This window comes from Trichoderma citrinoviride (assembly GCF_003025115.1).
Source record: "Trichoderma citrinoviride strain TUCIM 6016 unplaced genomic scaffold BBK36scaffold_11, whole genome shotgun sequence".
NCBI classification, from domain to species: Eukaryota; Fungi; Ascomycota; class Sordariomycetes; order Hypocreales; family Hypocreaceae; genus Trichoderma; species Trichoderma citrinoviride.
The window spans coordinates 959,462-984,593 of record NW_020194719.1 but is presented as its reverse complement, the minus strand read 5'-3'; the positions used below and the strand labels follow the sequence as shown (position 1 = coordinate 984,593).

The window sequence follows — 25,132 nt, the reverse complement described above, 5'->3', positions numbered from 1 at the left end:
GAAATGAAAAGAGCAAGTAGATAGATGCCGAGGAAAATTATGTCCCCATATGGGCTCCTCCCCCCCTGCTACCCCGAGACCCTCTTTTGGTCAATCTCCCGTCGTGTGTGCCCGTAGTGCATGGACGAAAGGAAAAATACAAACACATTTTTTGGCAGGTACTCCGTAGTATATTGTAGTGCCTTTAGGGTATGGGAAAGGAAAGAAAAGAAGAGAAGAAAAGGAAACAAAACGCATGCTTCTCCGCGAGGAGTGTGGTGCCGAAAACAAGGCCCTTGTAGATCATTTGGTTTTTTCGAACTCGTCTTGTTCCCTTATCCCTATACCCGTACCCTCCCATCCTCCAGTAAGATTTGATCGCGATATACCAAGGAAAACATATGAATGGGGAACTGTTATAACCCAAGGAGAAGCTGATGAGAATCAAGAAGCTGTGTGAAGCTGCGGAAAAACTGCAATATGCTGTTTTCTTCACTGCATGAAGTGGTGCCTAAACAGTGCCAGATGGAATATTTGTCTCTCTCTGTCTCAATAACAAGAAAAAAGCCCGGATCCACGTCGGGCCTGAGATAGGAAAGAAAACGATGTAAAGAAAAAGCAAAGGCCGGGTGTAAGAAGATATCAAAGCTGCAAGCATGCTCAGGAGGGTTGTGTGAAGCAGCGGGCAATGCCTTCCATGGCTGGTGATGTGTTCAGGAGAAAGGAAAAGTCATCGCACTGGTTCCAGAGGGGAGCCAGATGGAATAATAATGAGTGGTGTGAAAGCAATGAAATCAGGTTTTATGCTGGTAGATCTGTTGCCAGATAAAGTCGCCTTTCTTTTTTTAGTTGTAACCCCTTTTCCACCCATTTGAGTCTCTTTCCCACATGGGGAATCGCTTCCGCATGTGAGATGTCGTAATGAGGGCCTCTGCATTCATTCGAAATAGACCGTATCACAGCGTGCTGCCAGTCCATGGCTCAGACCCATCCTCTCTTGTGCTTAGGTCTAGCCAGTGCTGCCGTCTTCCCCCCTATTTGTTTATTGATTTGATCCGGGAATGCTCCAAGAGGACCTGTAACGCCGGTGAGAAGGAAGAGAACATCAAGTAAAAGAAAAGAAAGCAAGCAAGGACGAAAGAAAAGCTCTCAATAATGGATAACTTTAAACAAGAAAGTGAAAAGGTAGGTGTTTGAGGGATTGCGGTAGATCTTGAAACAGGTTCAGTATCGTCATCATAATTCTGACATCGCTGCCTCGGCCAGCGATTGGATTTCCCCATCATCGCCTTCAGGTATTCTCGACAGTCCTCCTATGGAAGGACGCGTACTCTGATGTTGATGCAATTGCAATTTCTTGGTAAGCTGAACAATGGTAGCATATTCGCCTTTGTCGAACGGACCGTTTGGCGTCATGCTATGAAGGTAGCTTAGCAGCGTTTCTGCGGCACGTCGAGCATCCTCTGGCGTCGGAGATGTTGGTGACGAGTCGGCAGTATGGGACGATACCGAGCTTGTGTTTGTGGAAGGATTGTTTGACCGCGCAATCATACTTGAGTTGCTGCTACTGCGGCGCAAAGCTGGTGGCGAAGATACTGTTGTGTCCAGCGTGAAGGGAGTATTCCGAACGTCGTTTGTCGGCGACTCAAGCGCTGAAGATGATGTAACGGCAGATGTATTTCGAGGAGTCAGCGGTCCCCCACTCGTATCTTGGTGAACACATTCGATATTCAGGGAAGGGAAAGTATTGCTTCTCTTCCCATGGTGTTGGAACTCAGGGACTGCCGGTTGTATATGGAGACTGTTTTGGAATGTCCCAAGGTTGGGATCGGGCGAGAAGTGAAAGGGCGCGGTTGGGCTCATCGTGCCGCCCGCAAATGAAACGCTTGGATCCCTCATATCGCCTGCCAGCGAGGTAGAGGAGTGCGAACCCGTATGTCCGTACTGGAAATGAAAATCATGACCTTCAGCTTGTAAGTCCTCGTCACTGCGGCTGGCAGAAAGAGGCGAAAGCTGCTGAGTTGGAGAGACGGGGGAAATGGTAGTGGTTGTCTTATCCCCTGGGAAGTGTGCAATAGCTGTGGACATGGTAATACGGTCTGGGATGTTCGTCTCGGAGGCCCGACGCATGAGCCGACCAGCCCCTATACCGTGTTTCTGCTTGAACTTGAGAAGCCAGTTGCTGTTGATGTTAGTTAAGCTTCTGTCTTGGCTGCCACTGGCGCGAGCAAAGAGCCTTGCTTGTTCGATTATTTCCTCGTCTTTGACCTCAAAGCCACGTTGCTGCTGTCGGCGGACGTAGTTGCTGAGTGTCCGATCAAAGTCGGGATGTTTCCCCTTCAGACGCTTGAGAGCTGAGCTATCTGGCTCCGGATCTTGCTTCAAATATTGGTCTTTGTGCCTCAACACCTTGGATACCGTGCTTGGCTCAGATGTTAGCTGATCCCAAGGTATGGATAGGGGTGGATGACCGAAGCGACGTCTGGTGAACCTACCTTCTCTCGACACCAAACTTTGCGCCAATGTCTGCCTGCCTAGTGCCTGGGTTATCTTCGTGATATTGACACATGGCTCGCTTTTGCTCTGCGCTCAACGTCTTCCTTGCTTTCTCATGGTGCACAGGGGGTCTCGGCGGCTCAACTGGGGGGAGGCTGGATGCCGGTGCGATGGACAGCGGAGGAGCAGAGTAGCTCCCCGATGGGGTCGGGTTCGTTAATTGGCTGGGCCATTGTGTATTGAGCATCGGTAGTTGGTGATGGCCCATCAGCGGTGCGGGCTGTATCAGTTGATGTGTCGTATGTTGAGGAATTGATGGGGGAATGGGCGGAGGCATTCTGCTGAGCGATTCTGATGGCATCCCGTGCGATATGAATCCGCCAAAGGTGGCGCCATATTCGTTCAGAGGACTGTTTCCATACGGACTCTGGCTATACGGACTGATGCTCGCCCAGTGGTCGCTGGTATTATACCCAGCTCCGTTGCTCTGCACCATGGTAGCGTCTTGACCCAAGCTGGCAGAGCCGTGAGCAGCAGTGTTCATTGTATGTATTCCTGGAATCTAGTGGCCCAGTCTATCGCTGGGTTTTGCTGGTTGCTGAAAAACTGAGCAAGTCAGCACTTGCCAAATAGTGTCTGCCAGAGCAGAGAGAGGAGGAGGAGAAGAAGGGCAAGACAGAGACGGAACGAGTGGGGGGTATTATCTTTCATCCGTCAGCGCAGAGACAAGATTCAAACTTTGTCTTGGGCCGTCATCAGCGAGCCGATAGTGGTAGTAGTAAGTCAAGCATGGGTATCGGGCAGCATTTGTCGAGAAGCAAACAGGAAGCATACGAACCTCATGGATAATGTATACGCGGGAATGGCATAGCCCTATCTTCTTCCTCGGGGGACGACGAACAAGTCTGTAGTGGCGAAACAAGGAGGAACGCAAATAAACTTGAGATGCTCAAATATGACTGCACAACAAACAAAGGATGACAAGACGCTGTGATGTATAACTTTGCAAATTGTCTGAAGAGAGAGAAAAGAGAGAGTCAAGACGGTGATAGTGAAGAGTGAAGTCTCGGTGACTAGACCTCTGGATGAGGGGTGTTCTGCTGGATAATGTATTGCTACTTGGCCACCTCTGTAGAACAGCGGCCAGGAGCAAGCAGGAAGCAAGAAACACACCTGTCCAGGAAAGCCCTGCTTCTCACGTCACTTTAACTACTAAAGACCCGCCGGTGGACTCTCTTCCGCGCGGTAACGGCCTGGTGTGAGACAATGACGGCAGCTTTCTTCGCCGTTACTCGCGGCCTCGTGCTCTCGTGGGGGTGAAAATACAGACTGCGGAGAAGGGAAACGACTCATGTCAGCCCTGGGGAGGAGCAGAATGCAGCAGCAGCAGAAGAAGTATTCGGACTGGTCGAGGGACGGTGATGCATCTAGGATGATAAACCAAGTACCGGCCCCGGACCTGGCTGGCAGTACGGGGGGAGTATGTACATACTAGAAGCAGTCGCACCGCGTGCTTGTCTGTGCGGCAAGCGAGTCCGTACAAGATCTGACAAGCTGCAACAGGCCGATACTGTTGGTCCAAGAGACGGCAAGCTCGGTGGTTTGCTGCAGACGAGCAAGTGGCCCGCCCACCAACCCAAGTGCCATGCTAGGTCTACCAAGTCCGGGCTAGACTAGGGTATCCAAGCAATATCATCCCAGAGGCGTACGGAGTACAAGAGTGGCTCGTTGTATGTAGCTGTACTCCATATGATGGGCTGCCTGGGGAGACGCTGAAGCCGGAGCGCATTGCCTGCGAACGAAGCGGAACGTTGGCCGTAGAGGCAGGCATGCAGACGCATGCACGAAGAGGTCCTGTACATGTACGTTCAGGGGTTGCCTGCTGCAGGGGTGCCGTGGGGAGGGAGGGGCGTGCGAGTCGGCAAAGTGATGGGCGCCTCTCGAGCGTGTGCCTGTACTGTACATACAGTTCGTACAGGTACAGATCAGTGAGGTGAGCGCATCTGTGCGTGTCAGTCCGGCTCTCTAGCTTGCCTCGCTGCACGTCTGGCGCCCATGTTTGCTCGTAGGGAGACGGCGAGTGGACGGACGGGTGGGATTCCGTCCCAGAAGGGAATGGGCCTGCAGAGCCAGAGCCCGGAAATGCCTGAGGGGTGCCTCTCGACAGGCCCAGACGGGGAACTGGGAGCGGATCATGGATCATAGAGATTGGGCATGATAGGGCAAACATTGACCAACGGGTGATCAGGGCCAGCATGGCCAGAAGAGGCAGCGTCGGCGGGATCGGGGACCTGGTGGACATGGGACCATATGTAGGTACGGGCGAAGCCCACACACCACTGGTGGACGCTGGTCCATTGGGGGCGTCGTTCGCTGCTTGTAAGTGGGAGTTTCGTATCCTGCACGGCTGGCTGCATGATATGTATGCCTGGATGTCTGCAAGGCCTGTAGAGTCTATACAGCCACGAACCAGGAGGAGGAGGAGGGACGAAGATATGAAGAGACGAAGGAACCAAGAGGTAGCATCGAGAAGCCCAAGCGGAGGTGGTGCGACGTCGGAAAAAACATGATTCAGCATTCCGTACCTTCCCTCCGTGACGTCGGCCCAGAAACGCGACAAGAACCATCAACAAGGCCAGGAAGGAGCCAGACGAGGGAGAATGAAACCCCAAAGTCGTCCGCCTCAGGCACACATTTTCGGGCACACTCAGGCACCGTTCAGGCGCTCCTCAGGCACACCACAACACCACGAAAAGAAGCAGGAAATAACCACGCGAGCACGATGCTCCCGATAGCCATGCTCGATGCTAGCACGGCTTGGTGCAAGTTCGCGAAAGCCGCCGCTTCCATGGCCCATGTGGTTGTCCGGGATTGTTCGTTACCGACTGACTACCTACCTGCCTTGCCCGTACAGGTACTCATGCTGCTTGTCATGTAACGCCTGAGGTACGAGTACTGACTGCTGCCAGGGCCTATCACGATTCTGCGCCCCAAGAGCCTGACCCGGCATATTCGTGGGCCGACGACTTCATCAACGGGACTAGGAGACGGTCTTCCGGACAAGTACCCAGGCAGCATTCTAATACTATGGCAAATCCACATCCCGGAGCGCTACAGGTTCCAGTACGAAGCTCTTGTACGCAACAGCAAAGAACCCCGGCTTGAAGAATAAGCAACCTTGATCCCAGTCTCGTCACCACTAGCCACAGTAGAACCCACGCAAACACACCGCGGCAGGGCTTCTACGTGGATAGCACGAGTACGGTCAAGGTATGAGGACTCCAAGCAAGCACAGCAGCTTGATCTTGGGAGACGTTCTGGGATCCCCTCCCCACTCCTGAGCTCATCTCTGTGCGTCCCAAGTCGCCCAAAGTCACAGTCAACAACGCTGCTTGAGCTGTGATAGATGAGGCTTCAACTGCTCGTATAAACCAAGAGGGGTATGAAGTTAAGAGCCTTTGAGCCTGCAGGTCCTGTGGAGCGGCCCGAATCAGCTAGCGCTGTTGTCGCAGATGATACAGATTAACAACGAATCATCTGCCTTGTTCAAGGTATGGGTATGCCCTCATGTACGCAGTGCCGCAGCTGATCATCAAATCAAGCTAACAAACGGTGACCTACCAAGTACAAGTACGAGCACTCCGGAAACGAGTCCAGCCCAAGGTCCAGAGGCACATGCTCAGCCATAACCTTCTCCACATCACCGCCAGGACGTTTATTCGCAATCTTAACCTTCAGACAAATGGACGTGCAAGTTTCAGATATAACCAGTTCCGGAGATTTGAGAGTTGCTCCCCAGATGGGACTTGCGAAGTCAAGTCCAGTGTAGTATTATTACTACGATTACCGGGCACGTCGTCGCACTAATACCACATAGTGCCTGCTTCTTCCAACAGTCCTCTTCTCCACGTTTTCAGCTACGACCAAGTCTTGCGCGCCAAATGATGGTGCCAAAACGGAGTACAGGGGTGGATGATCCCAGCCGCTCGCCGCTCGCCGCTCATCGGAAATGCTTATACGACTACTAGTTGCAAGAAGAGAGTGCAGCCGCTTTATCAACGCCATCTTTGTCGTCCATGTCCGTACGTCGTATAGGCAGGCCACTGCACCTCGTCCAGAGCTTCTGGCCGATTCCAGGTCTCTGAGAGGGTCTGGGATGTGCCATTTGTCGAGACAGGTTGTCATAGCTCGTCCTTGCTGGAGGATGAAGCAGCAATGTGTACGATGGTACGCACATTCAGACAGTCACGCAGACCTCAGAGCTTCACGACTCGTCAAACTGCCGTTGGCTCGTCTCATGCGGATCGTTTCGTACAGGAGTCAAGATTGATAGTGATGTGCAAAATAGCCTCTAGTGTTGGCCTCTTTCGGACTCGAGATTCAAGGCGCGGGAGCGCGGGAGGACCGTCCATATTGACCAGGGCCACACCACTAACCAGCCCATACCTTCTTGAGGTAAATACTTTTGCGAGGTACTACTCCCCTCCAAACCCTGACTTCGTGCTCCTCATAAGCAGGCGGCGTGTTGGTAGTTGTGCAAACGCTAACAGGCTGAGGTGGTGTAATGGTTAGATCTCGACATCGAGGATAACATCGCATCAAACTCACGGAACACTCAACCAACAAGGCATCGTCTGCAAGCTGAGATCTGGAGGCGGGGAATTCCTCAAGCAACCAATCTGGAAACCAGTGTGACTTTACTTCTTCGCCTGGCCCTCTGATATACGGAGTGACTGTATCTTATACGGAGTACGAAGGACGAAGACACCACACCAACGACATTGAAGGAATTGTGTTCGCGTTATTTGTGGGCTTGGCATTTGTGCGCAATATCAACGGCCAATTTACGATGAATCGCCGTTGGGAATAGCAGCATCGCTGCCGGTCAAAACTCAGCCCCTTAGACGAAACCGGACAATGCTGAGACTGTTCATTACAGCACGAGCCTCCTGATCTTCGAACTTTCGGCCACGATTCCATTTGGCACGGCTCTTGATCCGGAATTTTCCTTGCCTTACTGATACCTTCTTCCTCTCGCCTATGTGGCGGGCCATGGAGAGTTTGATACTTCTTCATAACGCACTCGATAAGGAAGCAACAACCCTATTAAGACCAAAGCGAGAGCCTGGACTCCGTATCAAGAACAATATCCTATCGGCAGCGTCAAAGCTTTCAACTCGCATTGAACTTCTCTTATACATACAGCCGGCATAGCGTTGCCCCGGTCACAAAAAGTTTTCGATCCAAGGCCAGGGATGCCCTTGAACTGCGAGCTATGAAATCTCGGCATCTTGTCCTCATCGTGGCTCAAATTGAACGAATACAAGGGGGGCGGTGGCGTCCGCGCCAAGTGAATAGCTTCCGCTTCCAGGCTCTCTTCCAGTTGGCCAATTTCAACCCCTGTCGTTGGCTGGTTGCCGTTGTGTGGAGGTCCGTGCCCAACTTTCAAGCATGGCACTCACTTACATGGCCACCAGAGAGATACTTGTACGAGTAATGGGTACTTATGTACCTACTTGGCAGTCAGTCATAGGGACAATTGTTGGTGCTCTCCACGATGGACATGTCTGGAGACATTCAAGAGTCCAGCACGGTGCTGCACGGCTGCCAACACACATGATACTGCCGGCCTCGAATACCGGGGAACCTCATCCTATCATGCCAGGCCATTCATCCGACTTGTCGGCTTTGAAATGAGTCCTGCCGTATGTTGGATTGAGAGGCAGGTCCAATTTAGGGTCCTCTCGTCAATCTCAAGCTACCACTATCAGCCTTTCCCCCTCCGAAATGGTCTGCCTTGGTCTCTCTGCTAGCCCCTCGTACGATGTGCGGAGTGTGGGAAGCAGTCGAATTACTGGCATTAGTGTGACTAACCCGAAGCCTACGAAGCGCATCGCGGAGCGTCCTCGCCAACCAGACGCCGACGGACTTGACGCGTTCTTGTCCTTAATTGTTTTCTCATAGGCCAACTGACGCAGGCATGAGAGGCATCACCAGCTCTCGACCATCCTTGACTTCGTGGAAGGTACAAGCAGCTTTCTCTCTTTGGGAAGATTGATGATCCAAGTTATACGCGATTCGTTCCAATGAGGTGAGGGCCCTGATATGACGAACAGCGGCGGCCAATCCCGATGAGATCTACCAATGTCCACACTTCAAAACGCGTCCAGGTGCCGGCAAGGTGGATCATGACTGGCTGGGTGTTGATGCACAAAAACAGCCAATCACTCTTCCAATGGGAGCTTGTTACCTCGAAGGAATATTGCCGCGTGACGTCCATGACAAGCAAAACCCTGGCGAATCGGTCTTTTAACGTGTCCCAGTCTCCTCGTGGCGAAATTGCCCGGCGGTCTTGAATGCACATACGTCCTCCCGCGGTATAATCTCGCCGCAACAAAGGTTCTCGAAGGACAGAATTGCAGACCGCATAGCACCTCATAGTCGAGGAGGAGGGCAACACGGAGGTGTCAGAGCTCTCGGCTACCTGACATCATCGCAGCTGCCATGAATGAAGACAGAGCTGGCAGCAGATGGGAATTTCTCGCGTGGTCGTTGCGTGTCCTGCTTGCAACACCTCGTCTGCGGCGCGGCTCGGCATGGACGATATGGATCCCTTGTACGATGCGGCTCCGCGGCGGAGTCTCTGACAGGGAAGGCACCATGAGGTTCTCTCGCACCCAGGCGTCACGATGTCATCTGGCGCATTGCCCGTATGCCGCCTCGACCGGGGACCCCTCGAAAGTTTGGACCTTGCCTCCAGCTGGCATGTCCTTCGTACTCCATGCAGCACCGCATACAAGTGCTGCGTACTTACACCAAGGCTTCGCAAGTCGCTTCTGCAAGGCCTCCATGTATCCAGCAAGGGCAGCAATCTTGTTAGTGTCTTATGGCGGCAGGGCAAACACTGGCCTGTGCCTCATGGCTCTCGTCTCCGTTTTCCGCTGCGGGCGAACTACTCCGTAGTCAGTAAGGACATGCATGAGCCATGCCGCGCGCCGCGCGCTCAACTTTGCTAAACATCCAGGCCGCCGCCAAAACCCTCGTCCCGCGAAGCGTCCGTCCAGGCCAGGCCAGGCCGGGCAAGGCATGGGGAGTGCTAGCAGGCAGCACATGTGCAGACTTGTACTTGTACTTGTCACTGCCACTGCCACTGCGGATGCGATTAACAACTTACAACTACTAAGACCTTGCAACAAGGCATGCAAGACCCTCGCTTTCTACGGACAAGCCCCTGTGGCTCCCCCTCCCATGTCCCGTCTTCTAGGTCGGCCACCAGTGTCAAAATGGCTTTATCTCCACACTCCTTCAAGAGGAAGCGAAACACCACTGGATTCCATGCCACAACCGGGTACTGTACCTCGTACGAATGGTTCAAGTGGCTTGGCCGACGGCGTGCCTTGTGTCTCTGCCTGTAACGATGCTTCCTTGTTGCGTTTTGGCAGCGCAGTATGCCGTCTGGGAGACAAGGGGGGTCTTTTCCCATGCCATACCAAGTCGCCGTCGTTGGCCCACTCTCCAATCTCTTAGACTGCTACTACAACGTTCGGGGGTTGACTTAGACGTCGGGAAGCCAGTGGCATTCCTCCGGCACTTGGCGTCCAGGTGGATCACAGGGAAGGAAAAAAGTCGAGTCGAGAGAGCTCAACATTCAACGAGCAGAAGGGTCACCGCCAGAACCAAAATACTGCGCCTTCCGTAATCAGGTCCCCACCGGCGCCCATCGTTTTCTGGCTCTGGCTTCGTCTGGGCGGCAAGAGGAGCTCTCTGAAAGGCTGGGCTGGAGACGACCAAGGCCCAATACAACTCCCTGGGGCGCCATGCAGCCAGCATCGGCCTCCATATCCAGCGAATCGTTGTGCGGCGTCCCCCATCCAAGAAGGCAACCCTGCGAACTTGCAATTAGCGTCAGGGCTGCAGGTCAAGCCCTTCCCTGACTCTAACCTCAGTTCTCTCAGTCTCGCTCGCTCGCTCGCTCACAGAGTCGCAGACTTGTCTTATTCTCTCTTTTCCGACATCTCACACGCCCCCTCCCCTCCGCTCTTCTTTTCCCCCTCTCCGGGTTTCTCTTCTCGGTGTAGCTCCAAGTCGAGCTGGGAAGCTCTCGTCCGAAGGCTCAAAAGGGACTCTGCCCATCCCCACGCTTCTGTTAGCCTTTCGTTCCATTCTTTTCTGCGAGAGGCGGCCGCAGATCGAGAGGCCCTCGGTTATGCAGGGCCAAAGCACATCCGGCCCCGGGTAATGGGCCGTGGTCCTCAACGACATACTGCTACACATAGTACGTTCAAAATTTCTTCTACTCTTTCCGGCAAGTATATAATATCAGTCACTGGGTATTTGAGTAAAGTACTTTATGTTCGATGGCTGACTCGAGGACGATTCGAGGATATTATTTACCTGCGAAGGCGTGAACTAATGCTTGCTACTGCTTCGCATTTCGCATGGCTGTATTACTGCCAGCGAATAGCTTAGCATTCTTATGACTAGTAGTGTTCCTTACAGATACACGTGCTGCTTATATGCCATGTCTACATACTCCGTACTGGCCCTGTCGATGGTACGCTGGACGGACTTGATTGCTCTGAAGGCTGGGGGAGGGGGAGGGAAATTGGATATTTCTCATGAGTGCAAGAACACAGCATACCGCAAGGTACTGCTACTCACAACTACGAAATACTGCTGCCTCTACTTCCACGGGCTCCCTCCATTTCCACGGGCTCCCAACGGAAGCGGCCTGTCATTTTTCTGTCCCCTCATGGCTACCACTGTCGTTCAACCGCTCTCCCCCCTTCCCTCTTTGTTCCTTTCCTTTGCTCCTTATGTTTTGTGTGTGTCATTTTAGGTATCATTCCTTTTCCTTTCTTTTTGCTGCTGCTGCTGCTGTTTGCTGCTGTTACAGTACTTTGCCGTGTGCACCAGATTCGAGCCCCCAACCTCCATATACGGCCCACCGGAATCATTGCCGCCGATCATCATGGCTCATCCATCCCCTCTCTGACCTGTCGAGTCGCGCATTCCTGCGCATTGGCCGTTGGAACCGTTTTGCTTCGTGCAATATGGCGCATCAATGCCGAACTGCTGCCGCCGTCCCATCCCCTGCCCGATCCCCGGTCCCTCGTCCTAGCCAGCAATTTCTGCATAAAGTGGGAAAGAGAATCAGATAGAATACCCTCCATCCGCACAGCGTCCATGCTTTCTGGAAAGGAAGTTGTCTGTTTTCTGTCCACTCAGGCGACAGAGCCGGAAGTCGGGACGCGGCTTCGCGGAAGGATGCGGATGACAGTCTCCTAGGTTTGCGCGGCACTCGAGGAGCCGGATGAGTGCGGTCGTCTCTCCTTCATCCGGCGAACTGCCCATTATGGCTTTGGGCCTTGAGATTGTTGATCATCGCTTGATAATGGTCACTGGTGAAGACTGATTAGTCCTTGCGCATTCTGAATACAGACGCGAATCCTGAATCTCATGCTCGAAGATAAGACGTAGAGTGAAGAGCGGCGGAGCATCATTCGAGCCATATCACGCTTCTTCGCAGTTTGGCTCGGCAAAAAGCGAAACCGAGGCGGGAAGGTAAAGGGGGCAGAGCTTGGGCCAGAGTGCACTTACCAACATCCTCGTCTTCCAGCTCATGGGCCAACCCGACCCTCTGCGGCTGATGCTTCACCGACTTGCCATACACAATGGCTGACTTGAACTGTTCCACAATGCTGCGGTGAATAGCGTTACACTTATCGTTGCGTAACAGAGATGTTAGCCTTGTTCAAGACAGATTATTTGTGACGCAGAGATAGTCAAGGGAGGGGTGGCCTGGCCTGGCCCTCCCTCTCCCCCAAGGGTGTTCCCTTCCTCCTCTCTATGCGGCTTGATTGGGGGTTACTCACGAAATCTTCCACGGTGCATCTGTTCGCTCTGAGTACGACGGGGGCTGAGTAGTCGGGCTGCCTGCCCTTGGGCTTGGTGTAGACTCGTTTCAGGTTCAGCTTCTCCCACATGGCCTCCATGAGCTCGTCAATGTTCCATCCGTGCTCGGAGCTGATGGGGACGGCGTTAGGGATTCGGTAGAGCAGGTCGAGCTCCTCGATGCTGATGGAGTCGATTTTGTTGAGGCAGTAGACGACGGGGATGTAGCTATTGCGATGATCGGATCAGTCACATGCCCTACATATTTTTTTTTGCTTGGGGCATGTCATCATCACATGCCATCACCTCGACTCACCTTCGGCTTTTGGCCTCAATCACATCAATGAGATCGTCAATGGTGGCGTCGCACCGGATGGTAATGTCGGCCGAGTTGATGCGGTACTCGCTCATGACGGCCTTGATCTCGTCGTGGTCAATGTGCGTGAGGGGCTGGGTGCTGGTGATGTTGAGGCCGCCCTTGTCCTTCTTCCTGAAGGTGATGTTGGGCGGCTGCTTGTTGATGCGGATGCCGAAGCCCTCGAGCTCGGCCTCGATGACTCGCTTGTCCGTCAGCGGCTTGTTGACGTCGAGCACGATGAAGATGAGGTGGCACGTCTTGGCGACGGCGATGACCTGGCGACCTCGTCCGCGGCCGTCCTTGGCTCCCTCGATGATTCCGGGAAGATCGATGATTTGCAACGGGGCGCCTGCACATACGGTCAGCCTTTGTACTTTCTTCTCTTTCCCTTCTTAGTCTTCCCTTTGTTGTTCATCCCAGATGAAAAGAAAAGAACAGACAAAAGATAAAAGCAAGACAGGGAAACGCACCATTGTAGATGACTTGTCCCGGCACCGACGTCAGCGTCGTGAATTCGTACGCGGCCGCCTCCGAGTGCTGGCCCGTCAACCTGCTCATGAGCGTGCTCTTGCCGACCGAGGGAAAGCCGATGAAGCCGATACTGGCGACACCCGTCCTGGCCACGTCGAAGCCCGCGCCGCCACCACCGCCGCTGCTGCTGGGGGTGAGCAGCTCGCGCTTCAGCTTGGCCAGCTTGGCCTTGAGCTGACCCAAGTGGTAGGACGTTGCCTTGTTCTTTTGAGTCTTGGCCATCTATTGCGACAAATAGAATCGTCAGAATCCTGCTCGTTTTCCCCCTTCATTCCTCATGCGATCGCCGGTTCCTGGAGATGGGGGTTCCGTTCGTCGCTTGGGAGGGTGTTTCTTCGGTGCGGGGAGACATACCTCGGCCTCGATCTCTTTGATCTGCAAGTGACGTTGATGTTAGCCATGTCAAGATCAAGTTGCAAACAGTTTCGAAGTCGCAAGCTCGTAAGGGAAGCGAACGTGACGATGGGGGATATCATTCGTACCTTATCCACGGTGGTCGACATGATGCCGGTATTTTTCTTCCTCTCTTTGAATCAGTTTAATTCCCAATCCTGCTTCCGCTAAATTCGTCGCGACCCTCTTGTCTATGCGCGTCTCAACTCCCAACAATTCGTTTCGTCGTGAAATCGCTCTCGTAAACGGGGGTGTGAGAAAATAAGAGGTGGAACGGTTTATGTATATCAAAACTTGGTTGAAGCTGGTTGGGAGAAGGATTTTGGTGGGGTGAATTTTTTGGGTTTGTGGTTTCTGTCTCGTTCGGGTGGCCAATGATGTCAGCCCCTCGTTGGCCAATCATGTTTCGAGGAGGGAGCCACATTGAGACGAAGCCGTGATGGAGGCAAAAACAACATGTACATACAAGTTTATTCTGTACGATTCGATGTCATACAGGTATGCAGTAAGATGCATGATTTGTCACCATAATCTGTATAGATAGAAATTGACTGTGTTGAATCAACACAAAGGCTAATCACCGTCCAAGTAGCCTCTCACTTCCATCCTCAATCACAGCCCGGGGAACAAATTCCAAGACAAAAAGCCACCCTCAAGGAAACCACCAGAAAGGCAGTCGGAATTGGAAATGACAATTGGGAGACTCAAAAGCAAGCCAACACCAAAGGAAAGAGATTCAAGATGAGATGGAAAAAAAACCATCAGCAATTTCTCCGTGTCTAAATCCTTTGCCCAGAATTGCTAGAAGCTCGACATCAAGAAGGGATACGCCTAATATTGTCTCGACATGCAAGAAGAGATCCCCTCGACATTTTCTTTTTCTGTAATTCCTGCCAGTCCACAAGGACGAAATCGTGTAAGAAATCTCATTGATTGACTCCTGTCGAACACAAACAACACGCAGAATGTCCAATATACCGTGGCATACCATATAACACTCCGTCCAAGCTGTGAATAGAGTAAGAGGGCAAGGATAAAGGAGTAAATGAAAAGACGCCTATTTCTCCATTCCTGTATCCCTCCCATCACCGCGTAAATAGTGTGTGTATGTAGTAGTAGTAGTAGTAGATCCCAGGTCCAGGCAGGACCTGATCAAATGAAATCAGTTTGCGCCCATATGACGGGAGAACCAGCCAGCCACCAAAAACGTTGTATTGCGTTGCGTTGCGTGAAAATGTGCGTAAAATGTGCGCGTGTGTACACGGAGAGAGCGCGGCCTCGTTTCCCATTTCTTTCCACCGACATCCAAGTCTATAGACATTTACATGAAGAAGGCCAAAGAGAAAAGGCAAAGAACAAAAGAAGATAGCATGGGGGGGTAAGAAAGCGAGGAAGCCAAGAAGAGGAGAAAGCGAAGGAACCAAAGCAACAGATGTCGGATAGCGTGAGATCGTACAGCATCGGATGATTTCGTGCGTTTCTCCCTTTTCTCCTCCTTCTTCTCCTTTCTCCCAGTGCAGTCCCACCATCAACTGGCCGATCCATTAATGCCATTAGTAATTCCACCATCCATCGATGCCTCGTCCTTGACCCTGTCCGAGGCACCATCTCCATTCGCACCGTTGATAGTTGGTCGGGCCCGTGGTGCTGATGTCGGGCTAATAGGCGAAGAATGGATGCCGTTCGGCAGCGGCGAGGGGCTCTTTGTGTCTTTGAGGAGATGCCCAAGGCCTTGGCTCAGACACAGGGCGGCATAGTCTGTATCTTCGGGATACGCTCGAGTTAATCCTCGCCGGGGAACTCGTGTCTCCGGGAAGGGGCTCGAGCTCGTTCTCGAAAGAGTCGGCAACTCTTCTCCGACCAGGACTCCGTTAACATAGTACTTGTGTCGTGGGGCAAACCCATGATAGCGGGCGACGTCCGGGTCTCGCTTCCATTTCCCGGCCGGTAGCCACTGGTCCTTGCTCTCCAGCAACTCACAGTACTCGACTCCCAATTTGATGCCTCGAAGATGTGGCACGTTAGGCACATAATTCATAAAGTCGGAGACCTATCGAAAGAAGGAGAGGACAGATGTGAGTAAACGGCGACGCAGAGTATTGAGGGGGGTATTTGTGCAGGCAACTTACCTTGACAAAAAACATGTCCATTGCCTCAAACTTCTCCCATGCATCTTGCTTGAGTCTGTCTTTGTTGTCATGGCTCAGGCTATCCGCCGTCTCGTTGCCATAGCATCCGGGCACCTGTTCGCCGAGATCCCACAGCTTTTCAGCGAAGAGCGTGTACCGCAGCCACTCCGTCCTCCAAAGGCTGAATTTGGCCAGCCGTGAAGCAGGTTCGCGCCTCCAGGCCGAGTCTATCTCTGTGTTAGTGATACACGAGTCAAGAGGGCGGCGGAAGAGCAAGGAATCTTTGCCCAACTTACATTTCGAGAGAGTCAGATCTTTCTCACCCAAGAGCAGAGCAACGTGGGTGTTGAGGAGCCACTGCTCACGACCCTCGGCGGTATTGTCTAATCCAGGGCGAATCGTGTCGTATCGGGCACCGCGCATGTACTTAAACTTCTCGGCCACGGCGGTAGTCTTTGCGTTGGACGCCGTGCAGAGCCATCGCAACAAGGGAGGCAGGCTCTCCAGTCGGGCACGCTCTTCCTCCTCTCTGAGGCGTTCTTGTTCCTCGCGGCGCTCTTGCTCTTCGCGAAGGCGGCGCTGTTCTGCCTCCCTGGCGGCTGCCGCACGCTTTCGCTCCATTTCTTCCCGCTCGGCACGTTCTTCCTGCTCGCGTAGCCGTCGAGCCTCTTCGGCTGCCTTGCGTTCTTGTTCTCTGTGAAGCCGCTCTTCCTCTTCCCGCTGCTTCTGCTCTTCCTCTTCTTCCCTCTTCTTCTTTTCCTCCTCCCTCTTCTGTTCCTCTTCCTTCCGCTTCCGCTCCTCGTCTTTTCGCCGCTTCTCTTCTTCTTGCTTCTTCCTCTCCTCCTCCTCTAGGCGGCGCTTCTCGTCCTCGCGGCGGCGAACGGCGGCCTCTTCAGCCTCGCGTCGACGCACACTAGCCTCCTCAGCCTCACGCCGGTCGCGCTCGGCTTTCTCACGGAGCTTGTTGTTGCGCGCCTCCTCTTCTTCTCGTTTCTTTCGAGCTTCCCGCTCCTCCAGTTCCTTTCGCTTCTTGTTCTCCTCCTCACGCTGGCGAGCCTCCTCAGCCTCTCGTTTCTTCCTCTCCTCGACCTTGGCACGCCGTCGTTCCTCTTCCTTGAGGTTTTCCTCTCTCTCGGCTGCCTCCTTCTTCTTGGAGGCAGCTTCCTCCTCACTTTCGCGACTTCTCCGATCGCGAGGCCCCGTCTGCTCCTTGACCGGGTCTGCATCTGGCATTTCGACATCGTCATCTTCCTGCTTGACGCGTATCGATTTCTCGCCAGAGGTATTACGGCCCGGGTCCTTCCGCTTGGGATCCCGCTCCTCGCTGGGATTACTCTTTGGGTCGTCGTCGCGATGCTTTCGCGGCACGAGAGCCGAGTTTTTGGAAGAGGTTTCCCGAGATATGCTTCCTTTGCGGGGTTTGGCCTCTTCGGAGACTGGACGCTTCGACAAGGGTCGCTTCTCCTGGTTGCTGTCGCTCTCGAGCCGCCGGCGCTTCAATGGAGCATCCTCCTTGTCAACATCACTGGGTCGATCGGGCGTAATGCTATTTCGATGCCGTTTTGAGACGCCATCTCCCGACACCGACAGGCGATCCCTCGACTCGTCGCGCTTCAAGGCCTTTGTTCGATCGTGATACTTTTCGGATAGCTGGGGCTTTTCAACGCTCTCATCATGCCTTGGCTCGGCGGGGCTCGATGGCTCCTTGGCCCCAGATGAAGTAGTAGAGGCCATGCTGCCGCGCTTCTGACGCTCACGCTCATCCCGCAATTCGCCTTTGGAAATCAGCTTTCTTCTGGGCTTCACGTTCTCGCCTTCGGACGAAATGCCGGTCGCGTCTGAGTCAGTGCGCTTCGTCTTGGGTGCTTTATGAGAGGGCGCTGGAGATGCTTCGCGATCTGAAGCATTCGACGCCTTGACGTCGTCTCTCTTCGGACGTGTCCCTTTCTTTGAAGAAGCATCGTCACCGCCGTGGCTGAAAGAGTCGGACCTTCGTTTCTCCCTAGAGGCGTCCGTCTTGAGAGCTGGCGGCTTCTTTGGCTCTCGAGCTGGACTGGCAGCGCTGCGTTTCGTTGGTCTCGAGTCCTCCTTGGCGTCATCCCTCTTGTTTCGCTTGTCCTCCCGATGTCTCTCTCTGTCTCTCCGCCCGGGCGACTTGGCCCTGGCAGAGTCCTTGTGTGTTCGCTTGTATTCGTCGTAGGCGTTCTTCAACATGTGCTCTTCTTCTTTCCAATTGGAGCCCTGCCGGCGACGGGCAATTTCATAGTACGTCTCTCCGTTGAACTTGCGCGTGGGGTCAAAGTTTTGCTGCTCCAGGAGCAGTTCGACAACCTTGATGTTCTCCTGGCCGATGGCCGCGAGCATTGGGGTGGCAAATTCCGGCTGGAGAGTCTTCACCGGGGGAGGGTCTGCACTGGCACCGCCCAGGCCCAGCAGCAGTTGGATCACCAGGTCATGGCCACCTCGTGCGGCGGCCACCATGGATTCGGGGTCGTCGAAGCCTTCCTTGACCTGCAGGATCCGAGCTACGGTTTCCTCGTCGCCCCGCCCGGCGGCCTGGCGTAGGGTCTTGTCGTCCAAAGGCATGTAGAGCAGGTCATTTCTCGTCTTGGTGGAGCGAACGGTGCCGGATCTCCGACCTGTCGACATTGTGGCGGCTGGAGAGCGTCGTGGACTGTCGGGTGCGTGCGAGTCTCGGGCATCGTGGTAGTCGTGGGAGTGGCGGTCCTCGGAAGTGCGGCGGCGTTCGCCCTGTCGCTTCTTGGCTGCGAGGAGCAGTGCACGTATCTCGTCACCATTTTCGGTATCGTCTGTAACTCTATCTATTGGCTCCTCTCCGTTCACATTAGCTTTGCGGGGGTTGACGCCAGCATCCAAAAGCAGCTTGACCACACCGACGTGGCCATTGTCGACCGCATCCAAGAGCGGCGTGTCCTTGTCATAGTTGACACAGTCCAGATTGCAGCCAGCGTCGATGAGCAGCTTGACAATGTCTTCGCAGCCATTGATTGCGGCGATCTGGAGTGGCGTGTTCCCGGCGTAGTCGGCCACGTTCAGGTCCTCGGGCCGATCTGTCAGCCTCCGCTTTGCACTCTCATACTCGCCACGTGCGCAGGCGCGGGCGAGGAGAGTCTGGCCGTGGGCATCCAGGTGCTTCTTGTGAGGGGCCATCTTGACGGGCGAAGCATGGGCCTCGGGCACCGTCGGGGTGGCGAGGCCTCGCAGCTTGGAGCTACGAGGATGGGGGCTCAGGCTGGCCGAGGATTCGTCCGAGTGGTAGTCGGCAGCGTGGAGGGGAGGGGGTAAACGCTTCTTCTTGAGGCTGCTGGTGGAAAGATGCTGGGCGGGCAGCTGCGTCGATACGCTTCTACGATGCTGTCGGGGGTGGGGGGAGATGGAGCGTGTCCGGATCCTTGGGTCATGCTGTGACTGCTTGGAGGCCGTCTTGGGCTCCTTGAGCGTCCGCCCGTTGTCGAGGGTGGCGCTCGTGGTGCGCTGGCGGCGAGCCTTTCGCTGGTCGGCCTCGTCGTCGGACTCGGCCTTGGGAGCCTTTCGCTTGTGCGGCAGCAGACGCTCGCCCGACTTGAGCTTGTCACGCAGAGATGAGGAGACGGGCTTGGCGTGGGTGCCCTCAGAGTCTGAGGGAGATGCGGCAGCCACGGCGTCGGATCGCCGACGGCGGTGAGATGGAAGCGGATGCTGTTGACGATGCTGGCTGAGATTGTGGGGAGGCGAAGTCGGGGCGGAACTCAGGCCGCTGGAGGCGCCGTCCTTGCTGCGAGGCTGGCGGTCCTTGTCGACAGGCCCCGGCAGCCGTTTCTTGACACCCTCGACGGCCCGCCCGCCAGCTGCATTCTTGTCGCCCTGGTTACTGCTGGTCGCCGCGGCCACCGGCTGGCCGTTGCCTCTGGCCGAGTCGGCGTCGCTCTCGCTCCTGTCTTCCTGCCTCACCTTGCGGACCTTGGAGGGCGAGTGGCCATCCTTGCCCGGCAGGACAATCGTCTCGGCGTCTGAGTCGCGGTCGGCGACTGGAGCATCGTCGGCTCGGGCCGCCGTGGACGACAGCGACGACGGCTCCTTGGCCTTGGGCCCGGCGGGAGACGAGTCCCTCACAGAAGAGCGCGGTTTCGGGTCCAAGTCGGAGGCTGAGCCTCGTCGCGGGCGCTCGTGTTTGTTTTGCTGCTGCTGAGGGGAAGCGCCAGCATGCTTGGGCGTGTCGGACTCGGCAGCATTCTGCGCGTCCATGACATTTATCTTCGAGAATTGCCGGCGGCTACCACCATCATGGAGATAGAAGACGAGTTGTTGGGGCAGCGAGCGAGCCGGACGGAGAGAGGCCGATTGATCTGGTCACGTCGACCGCCACGTCAGAGCTGCTGGCAATGGGTACGGTGCTGTAGGTGGTCAAGTAGCAATGGCCTCTGCGGAGATGGCGATGGACAGCAGCCGGGGGGGTTTGCAGGTGGTTTTTAGGCACGACAGCAGCTGGCAGAGTGGCAAAGCCGGCACGGAAGCGGCCGCCTCAGGGAATAAACAAAAGATGAGAGAAAGGGGAGAAAGACCTGCAGAGATAGGATGATGAGTATCTGCTACAGCGCGGGCCAAAGGGGGGGAGGCCCAAAGAATAGAACAGGCGGCGTGGGCGAGAGTCGATGCTATGTTTTTTATTTTATTTTTTTTGCTCCCCTACCCGGTCGGATGTCGAGAGAATTGAGCAGGAGGACAATCTTGAATCGAATCGAAAGCGTGCCCGTTCACCGTAGTGCTGCTTGCCCAGGGCACGGAGTACCTCCAGAGGCCTGTGCCAGCAGCTGCTAGCGGGCTTCAGAGCTGGGAGAAGCAGCAGAAAATGTGCCGGGGGGTCGCAGGCGATAGTCCTAGGTAGCGCAGGAGGTACAGGTGAGCTGCGGCGCCACCGGCGGGGGCAGCGCTGCAAGGTACCGGGTACGGGAGCCACTACTGAGATTTGCCTCGGGTCTCGTACGAGTTAGGAGCCGGCAGAAGGAAAGGAAGGCCAAAGTCGATTACGGGATGGAGTCGTGCGTCTGGTGTGCCGACTGGAGCCAGAGGAGCACATGCAGGCTAAAAGGCGGACAGACATGGAACATGGACAGACGACCGACGACAGCAAAGCACGAGCTAGGAATACTTTGGTACTAGCAGAAGGCATGAACGGAACTCCCTGCACACACACACACACACAAAGCAGAGACCAGAGCAAAGGCATACTATTACTAGAACATGTATTACTTCATACTGCCGTCCATCGTATGTAATATAGTCCTACCGCGCTGCATCAGCAGAAATGCGCTAAAAAGAGCCTGAAAACGGGACTCGGATTCGAAACTCAGCCCAGCAGCCAGGCTCGGCTGCCGCGCCCTGATTGGCCGTCGCCGTCAGCCGCTCCAGCCGGCGCAGCGCCTCCGCGGTGCAGTTGTGCGGCCGAAACAGCGGAGTCGCAGCCTAAGCCGCGCTGGCGAGGAGCTGCCATCCCGCGTTGCCACCCTCAATCAATCCCACCTCCCAAAAGGCGCCCCCAACCCCCCCAAAATTGGCGCGCCCCCCAAAAGGCGCCCCCTCGGGCGGTGGTGCTGCAGCAGGGCCCTTCCATGGTTCCCGCCAATCACCGCCGCGGGCGGCTCCGGCAGTGCTGGGAGGCATCTCGGGTTGTCTGGGCTTGAAATACGGACGGTCTCGCCTCTGTCCTGCGGTCAAGAGACGGGTGAGAGGAGAGAGGAGAGAGAGAACGAGACGGAGGGGAAAAGAGACAATATCGAGAGACGACGTCGAACCCTTGCCCGCCACTCGATATCCACGCATGCACGCGTCCGACCGCTCTGTGCCGTGCTGCAATTGATGCGCTGTTTTCCTCGTCTGTGCGACCTGCAGCATCGAGAGCCGGCTTCTGACCTCTGGCTCCCTCACTCACTGAATCAGTCAATGATGAATCAATCCATCAATATCGATGACTCTCCTGGCCTGGTCGAGCCCATTCTGACTCCCGCAGGCGGCAGGACGCAACGCCTCTTCCCCCCTTTTTCAATCTACGGACGGACCAGACGCTGCACGCCGATAACAACAAACTGGACACCGAACAACTCGCACAGCACATGCGACATGCAACCTTGGTAGGACAAAAGGCATTAATGCCCGGCTAGCCCTAACCGGCACTCGTCGTTCGCTCGGCTTGCTGCGAGAGCAAACAAGGCGCTGCAGCCCCCCTCCTAACTCGATACGGCCATTTGCTGGACCATCACCCCATCGTCCCCTCTCGCATACGATACGACCATTTGAACGCTTCTCTCGCACCAGAATCCATCCGCCCTCGACAACCCGGCCCAGGCTGCCTTCTCGCTCACTGGTGGGCTCACATCCTTGGCGCGGTTCGAAGCAGCTCATCTCCTGCAACTTTCTGCAACTTTCTGCCTGCTGTCCGACTTCGTGCATACTATTCCTCGTATCATGGCAGCTCGAGGCACCGGCGACGCGTGGCTGCCCTCGTCTCTCGAAGCCGCCAGAGTCGTGTCGCTGCCATCGACCGCCTATTACTTACCGAACTTCATCAGCGAGGAAGAGGGGCGCCTGATTCTTGACAAAGTGCGTCTTGCCGCCGTGGCTGGTGCCTTGGGTGGTGCTCGTGCTTGTGCCTGTGCTCTCCGCCCGCAGCCTTGCTGATCACAGTATACACGCCTTTACAGATCGCCGCGGCTCCCCGTCCGCGATGGAAACAACTCACCCATCGACGTCTACAGACCTGGCCGTCAGACCTCGTCCAGAACAAGCTCCTCGATGCACCGCTGCCCTCGTGGCTCGAAACACCCATAGTGCCGCGGCTACTGTCCCTCCCGCTCTCTGACGACAGTGACTCTCCCAAGCACATCTTCGCCGAAAGCCCCCACCAGCGCCCGAACCACGTCCTCATCAACGAATATCCTCCCGGAGTCGGCATCATGCCGCATAAGTTAAGTATTATGGCAAAGTAGATGAAGAATTCTTGACAGCTTCGAAATGCTCATCCACCGTAGGATGGCGCTGCGTATTGGCCCGTGGTGTGCACCGTCAGCCTCGGCGCGAGTCTCTGCCTGAACCTGTACCGCAGCAAGGAGGACGGTGCCCTTGATCCCGAGCCTGCCTGGCGCATTCTCCAAGAACCTCGTAGCCTTCTCATCACCACAGCCAATCTCTATACGGACTATCTGCATGGCATCGCCGACACTGAGGAGGATCTTGACCTATCTGCCGACACGATTGTGAACTGGCCGTTGCTTCGAGATCCCGAGGCGTTTGCTGGCGGTCGAAACCCGCGGCAGACCCGCACCAGCCTCACATACCGAGACGTCCTCCAAGTTTCCAAAGTCGGAACCAAATTGGGTCTCTTCGGCAAGCGATAAGAGCGTGCTCTACTTTGAATGCCCGGATTGCCAAGTTCCTACCCTAGCCTAGAATACAAAGGGAATCATGATCCATTTTCCCTCCACCTTGTCCGCCCCGAACTTTTCGGCATACCAAACCTTTGTGCCGTATGCCGTGGAGCCAACATTGGCCAGGACGAACGCCAACGAGCTCAAGATGGACTGGTTCACCAAGCGTCCTGTCGGCGCCGCAACGACGGCAAGGCTCAAGTAGAGGAGGCATTCGAATGTGTAGTGGGGGCAGACGAAGTACTTGAACCAGCCCTCGCTCGGGAGCGTGTATTTCTTGAGCCCCGCCAGATATCTGTGGCAGTTGTTTTGTTGAGCTCCTGCGAATCCGAAGACAGCCGCCCCGATGATAATTTGTGGCGTGAAGTGGACGGGCTGCGGGGACTCCCACGACCGGAGAATGGCCCCTGTGAACTCATGTCAGCGTCATTACCAAGACAGCAACGAAATTAGCCCTCTCCAATAGCCATTGTGAGACGAACCTGAGCCTTGAATCCAGACAGAGATGCCCAGGGTTGTGTAATAGGCCAATCCAAGAACCCAATGGACAAACCACATGCCCGAAGACCCGGGCTTGAGGACGAAGAGACACTCAAACAGCCTTCTTGCTCCTTGCGAGCCCATCAAGAGCCACGCCACCAGTGTTGCTGTCAGCTCGACCTCGGACGACGGCTCATTCCCCGCAGCATGGTGCTGCCTCACGGCCAGGGCCCGCATCACCGATCCCTTGGACACGAACTGCCAGCCCCAGAAGATGGACCACGCCACGGACGTGATGTAGAAGTGTATGAACCACGAGTGCGGCACCTGGCCATAGCTTGTCAGGACGTCAAAGAAGCCTTCCTTGGGTGCCTCGGCATTGCCCTTTTTCACAGAAGACTGGCGAGACGTGGCTCTTCTGGCACCGTAGTCCATCAACGCCCGGCGCATGTTATCTGGAAGAGCCTGCAGCATTAGGATGAAGCCTGCATTGCCGACGAAGAAGACCTGGCACCATTGTGCTGGTGTCAGGTCACTCACGTCAAGCGTGTCCAGCAGATTCGATATGCTCTCCATGTTGCGATGCCACCGGCTGTGGTGATGCGGTAAGCAGAAATTGATTCAGACCAAAACCGCAGATTCAGAGAGAGTAAACGAGAGATGAGACTGGAGAGAGAGATGCAAGGGCAGAAATACGTTGTTTAATAGCTGCCGATTTCCACTGCCAAAGCCCGCCGTGGAGTGAAATGATCCTGGGTAGTTGAGGCACAGTTGTGCGAAAATTGGTCGCCTGCATGCAGAGCCGCCGCTCTTGTGGTCCCCCAAACCGGCTCGTTGCTCCGTCGCTTGAACCAACGACTCGCGGCGGTATTCGCTCAACGCAGAGTTACCATTGCAGCAGACAGGGAGTGCGTTCGGAGTCCTCCGCAACTCGGACGGCTGCTATGTACTGTAACTGTGAAAGTTCTAGGTAAGTCGAGAGTAGCCAGTAGGAAAAGAAGAAAGCCCTGTTTACTTGCTTGAGAACTTGTGACAGACTCTTGACAATCGGCGATAGAGAGCTACTCCGCAGTCTAGTTGACGCTGGCGTCACACTGCTGTGGGGTATTACTTTTTGGCGGTGGATTTGTGGTGTTTGGTGTTTGGTGTCTGTTGTGTTACTCCGTATTATGGGCGCTTGCTGCGAGGCATGGAAGTTGTTGCGGTTGAGAGGGATTTGGTTACGACTTTGCTTGTGGGATTTGATAGGATGGAGATGAGTGGGACGAGAAGGATGAGCTGGGCTTTGGAGCCGTAAGAAGGAGTTCGGGGATGAAAGAACAGGATCGATGGATTGATGCAAGTGGTTGACGGCTAGACAATGTACTCTTTGAGAAAAGACATGATTCGGTTTGAGCCTTGCTTCATTATTGATGGGAACATTCGAAGCTGATGTCACAATTTCCAGGGTA

General features: G+C 54.9%; 6 protein-coding genes across 6 annotated transcripts; 2 read left to right on the top strand and 4 right to left on the bottom strand.

The window, feature by feature from the left end:
- Positions 1-1,215: 1,215 nt before the first annotated feature.
- Positions 1,216-2,971, bottom strand: BBK36DRAFT_1123935 (hypothetical protein; the record flags this gene model as incomplete). Its single annotated transcript, XM_024891120.1, has 2 exons — positions 1,216-2,401; positions 2,475-2,971. The coding sequence occupies 2 exons, from the start codon at positions 2,969-2,971 to the stop codon at positions 1,216-1,218; spliced, it is 1,683 nt and encodes a 560-aa protein (XP_024747637.1).
- Positions 2,972-4,730: 1,759 nt separating this feature from the next.
- BBK36DRAFT_1143141 (hypothetical protein) lies at positions 4,731-5,871 on the top strand (the record flags this gene model as incomplete). The annotated part of the gene is made up of 5 exons (XM_024893577.1): positions 4,731-4,854; positions 4,938-5,348; positions 5,445-5,611; positions 5,713-5,745; positions 5,839-5,871. The coding sequence occupies 5 exons, from the start codon at positions 4,731-4,733 to the stop codon at positions 5,869-5,871; spliced, it is 768 nt and encodes a 255-aa protein (XP_024747636.1).
- Positions 5,872-11,844: 5,973 nt separating this feature from the next.
- On the bottom strand, positions 11,845-13,780 carry BBK36DRAFT_1179005 (P-loop containing nucleoside triphosphate hydrolase protein). The gene is made up of 7 exons (XM_024896157.1): positions 13,741-13,780; positions 13,613-13,633; positions 13,198-13,480; positions 12,686-13,076; positions 12,351-12,597; positions 12,076-12,196; positions 11,845-11,876 (listed from the first exon to the last, which is right to left on the bottom strand). The coding sequence occupies exons 1-7, from the start codon at positions 13,759-13,761 to the stop codon at positions 11,857-11,859; spliced, it is 1,104 nt and encodes a 367-aa protein (XP_024747635.1). The 5' UTR covers positions 13,762-13,780; the 3' UTR covers positions 11,845-11,856.
- A 1,399-nt stretch (positions 13,781-15,179) lies between these two features.
- Positions 15,180-20,025, bottom strand: BBK36DRAFT_1170886 (hypothetical protein; the record flags this gene model as incomplete). The annotated part of the gene is made up of 18 exons (XM_024895503.1): positions 15,180-15,701; positions 15,781-16,007; positions 16,077-16,626; positions 16,663-16,781; positions 16,827-16,839; positions 16,870-16,916; positions 16,953-17,027; positions 17,070-17,115; positions 17,149-17,189; positions 17,223-17,259; positions 17,302-17,326; positions 17,369-17,400; positions 17,446-17,572; positions 17,603-17,678; positions 17,718-17,804; positions 17,835-18,002; positions 18,033-18,567; positions 18,598-20,025. 18 exons carry the CDS (start codon positions 20,023-20,025, stop codon positions 15,180-15,182), a joined length of 4,155 nt encoding a protein of 1,384 aa, XP_024747634.1.
- Positions 20,026-22,242: 2,217 nt separating this feature from the next.
- Positions 22,243-23,171, top strand: BBK36DRAFT_1124963 (hypothetical protein; the record flags this gene model as incomplete). The annotated part of the gene is made up of 3 exons (XM_024891216.1): positions 22,243-22,377; positions 22,479-22,741; positions 22,880-23,171. 3 exons carry the CDS (start codon positions 22,243-22,245, stop codon positions 23,169-23,171), a joined length of 690 nt encoding a protein of 229 aa, XP_024747633.1.
- On the bottom strand, positions 22,785-24,591 carry BBK36DRAFT_1136061 (hypothetical protein). Its single transcript, XM_024892851.1, is given in 4 exon segments — positions 22,785-23,608; positions 23,684-24,291; positions 24,407-24,547; positions 24,562-24,591. The coding sequence occupies 2 exon segments, from the start codon at positions 24,255-24,257 to the stop codon at positions 23,220-23,222; spliced, it is 963 nt and encodes a 320-aa protein (XP_024747632.1). The 5' UTR covers positions 24,258-24,291; positions 24,407-24,547; positions 24,562-24,591; the 3' UTR covers positions 22,785-23,219.
- Between the last annotated feature and the right edge of the window lie 541 nt (positions 24,592-25,132).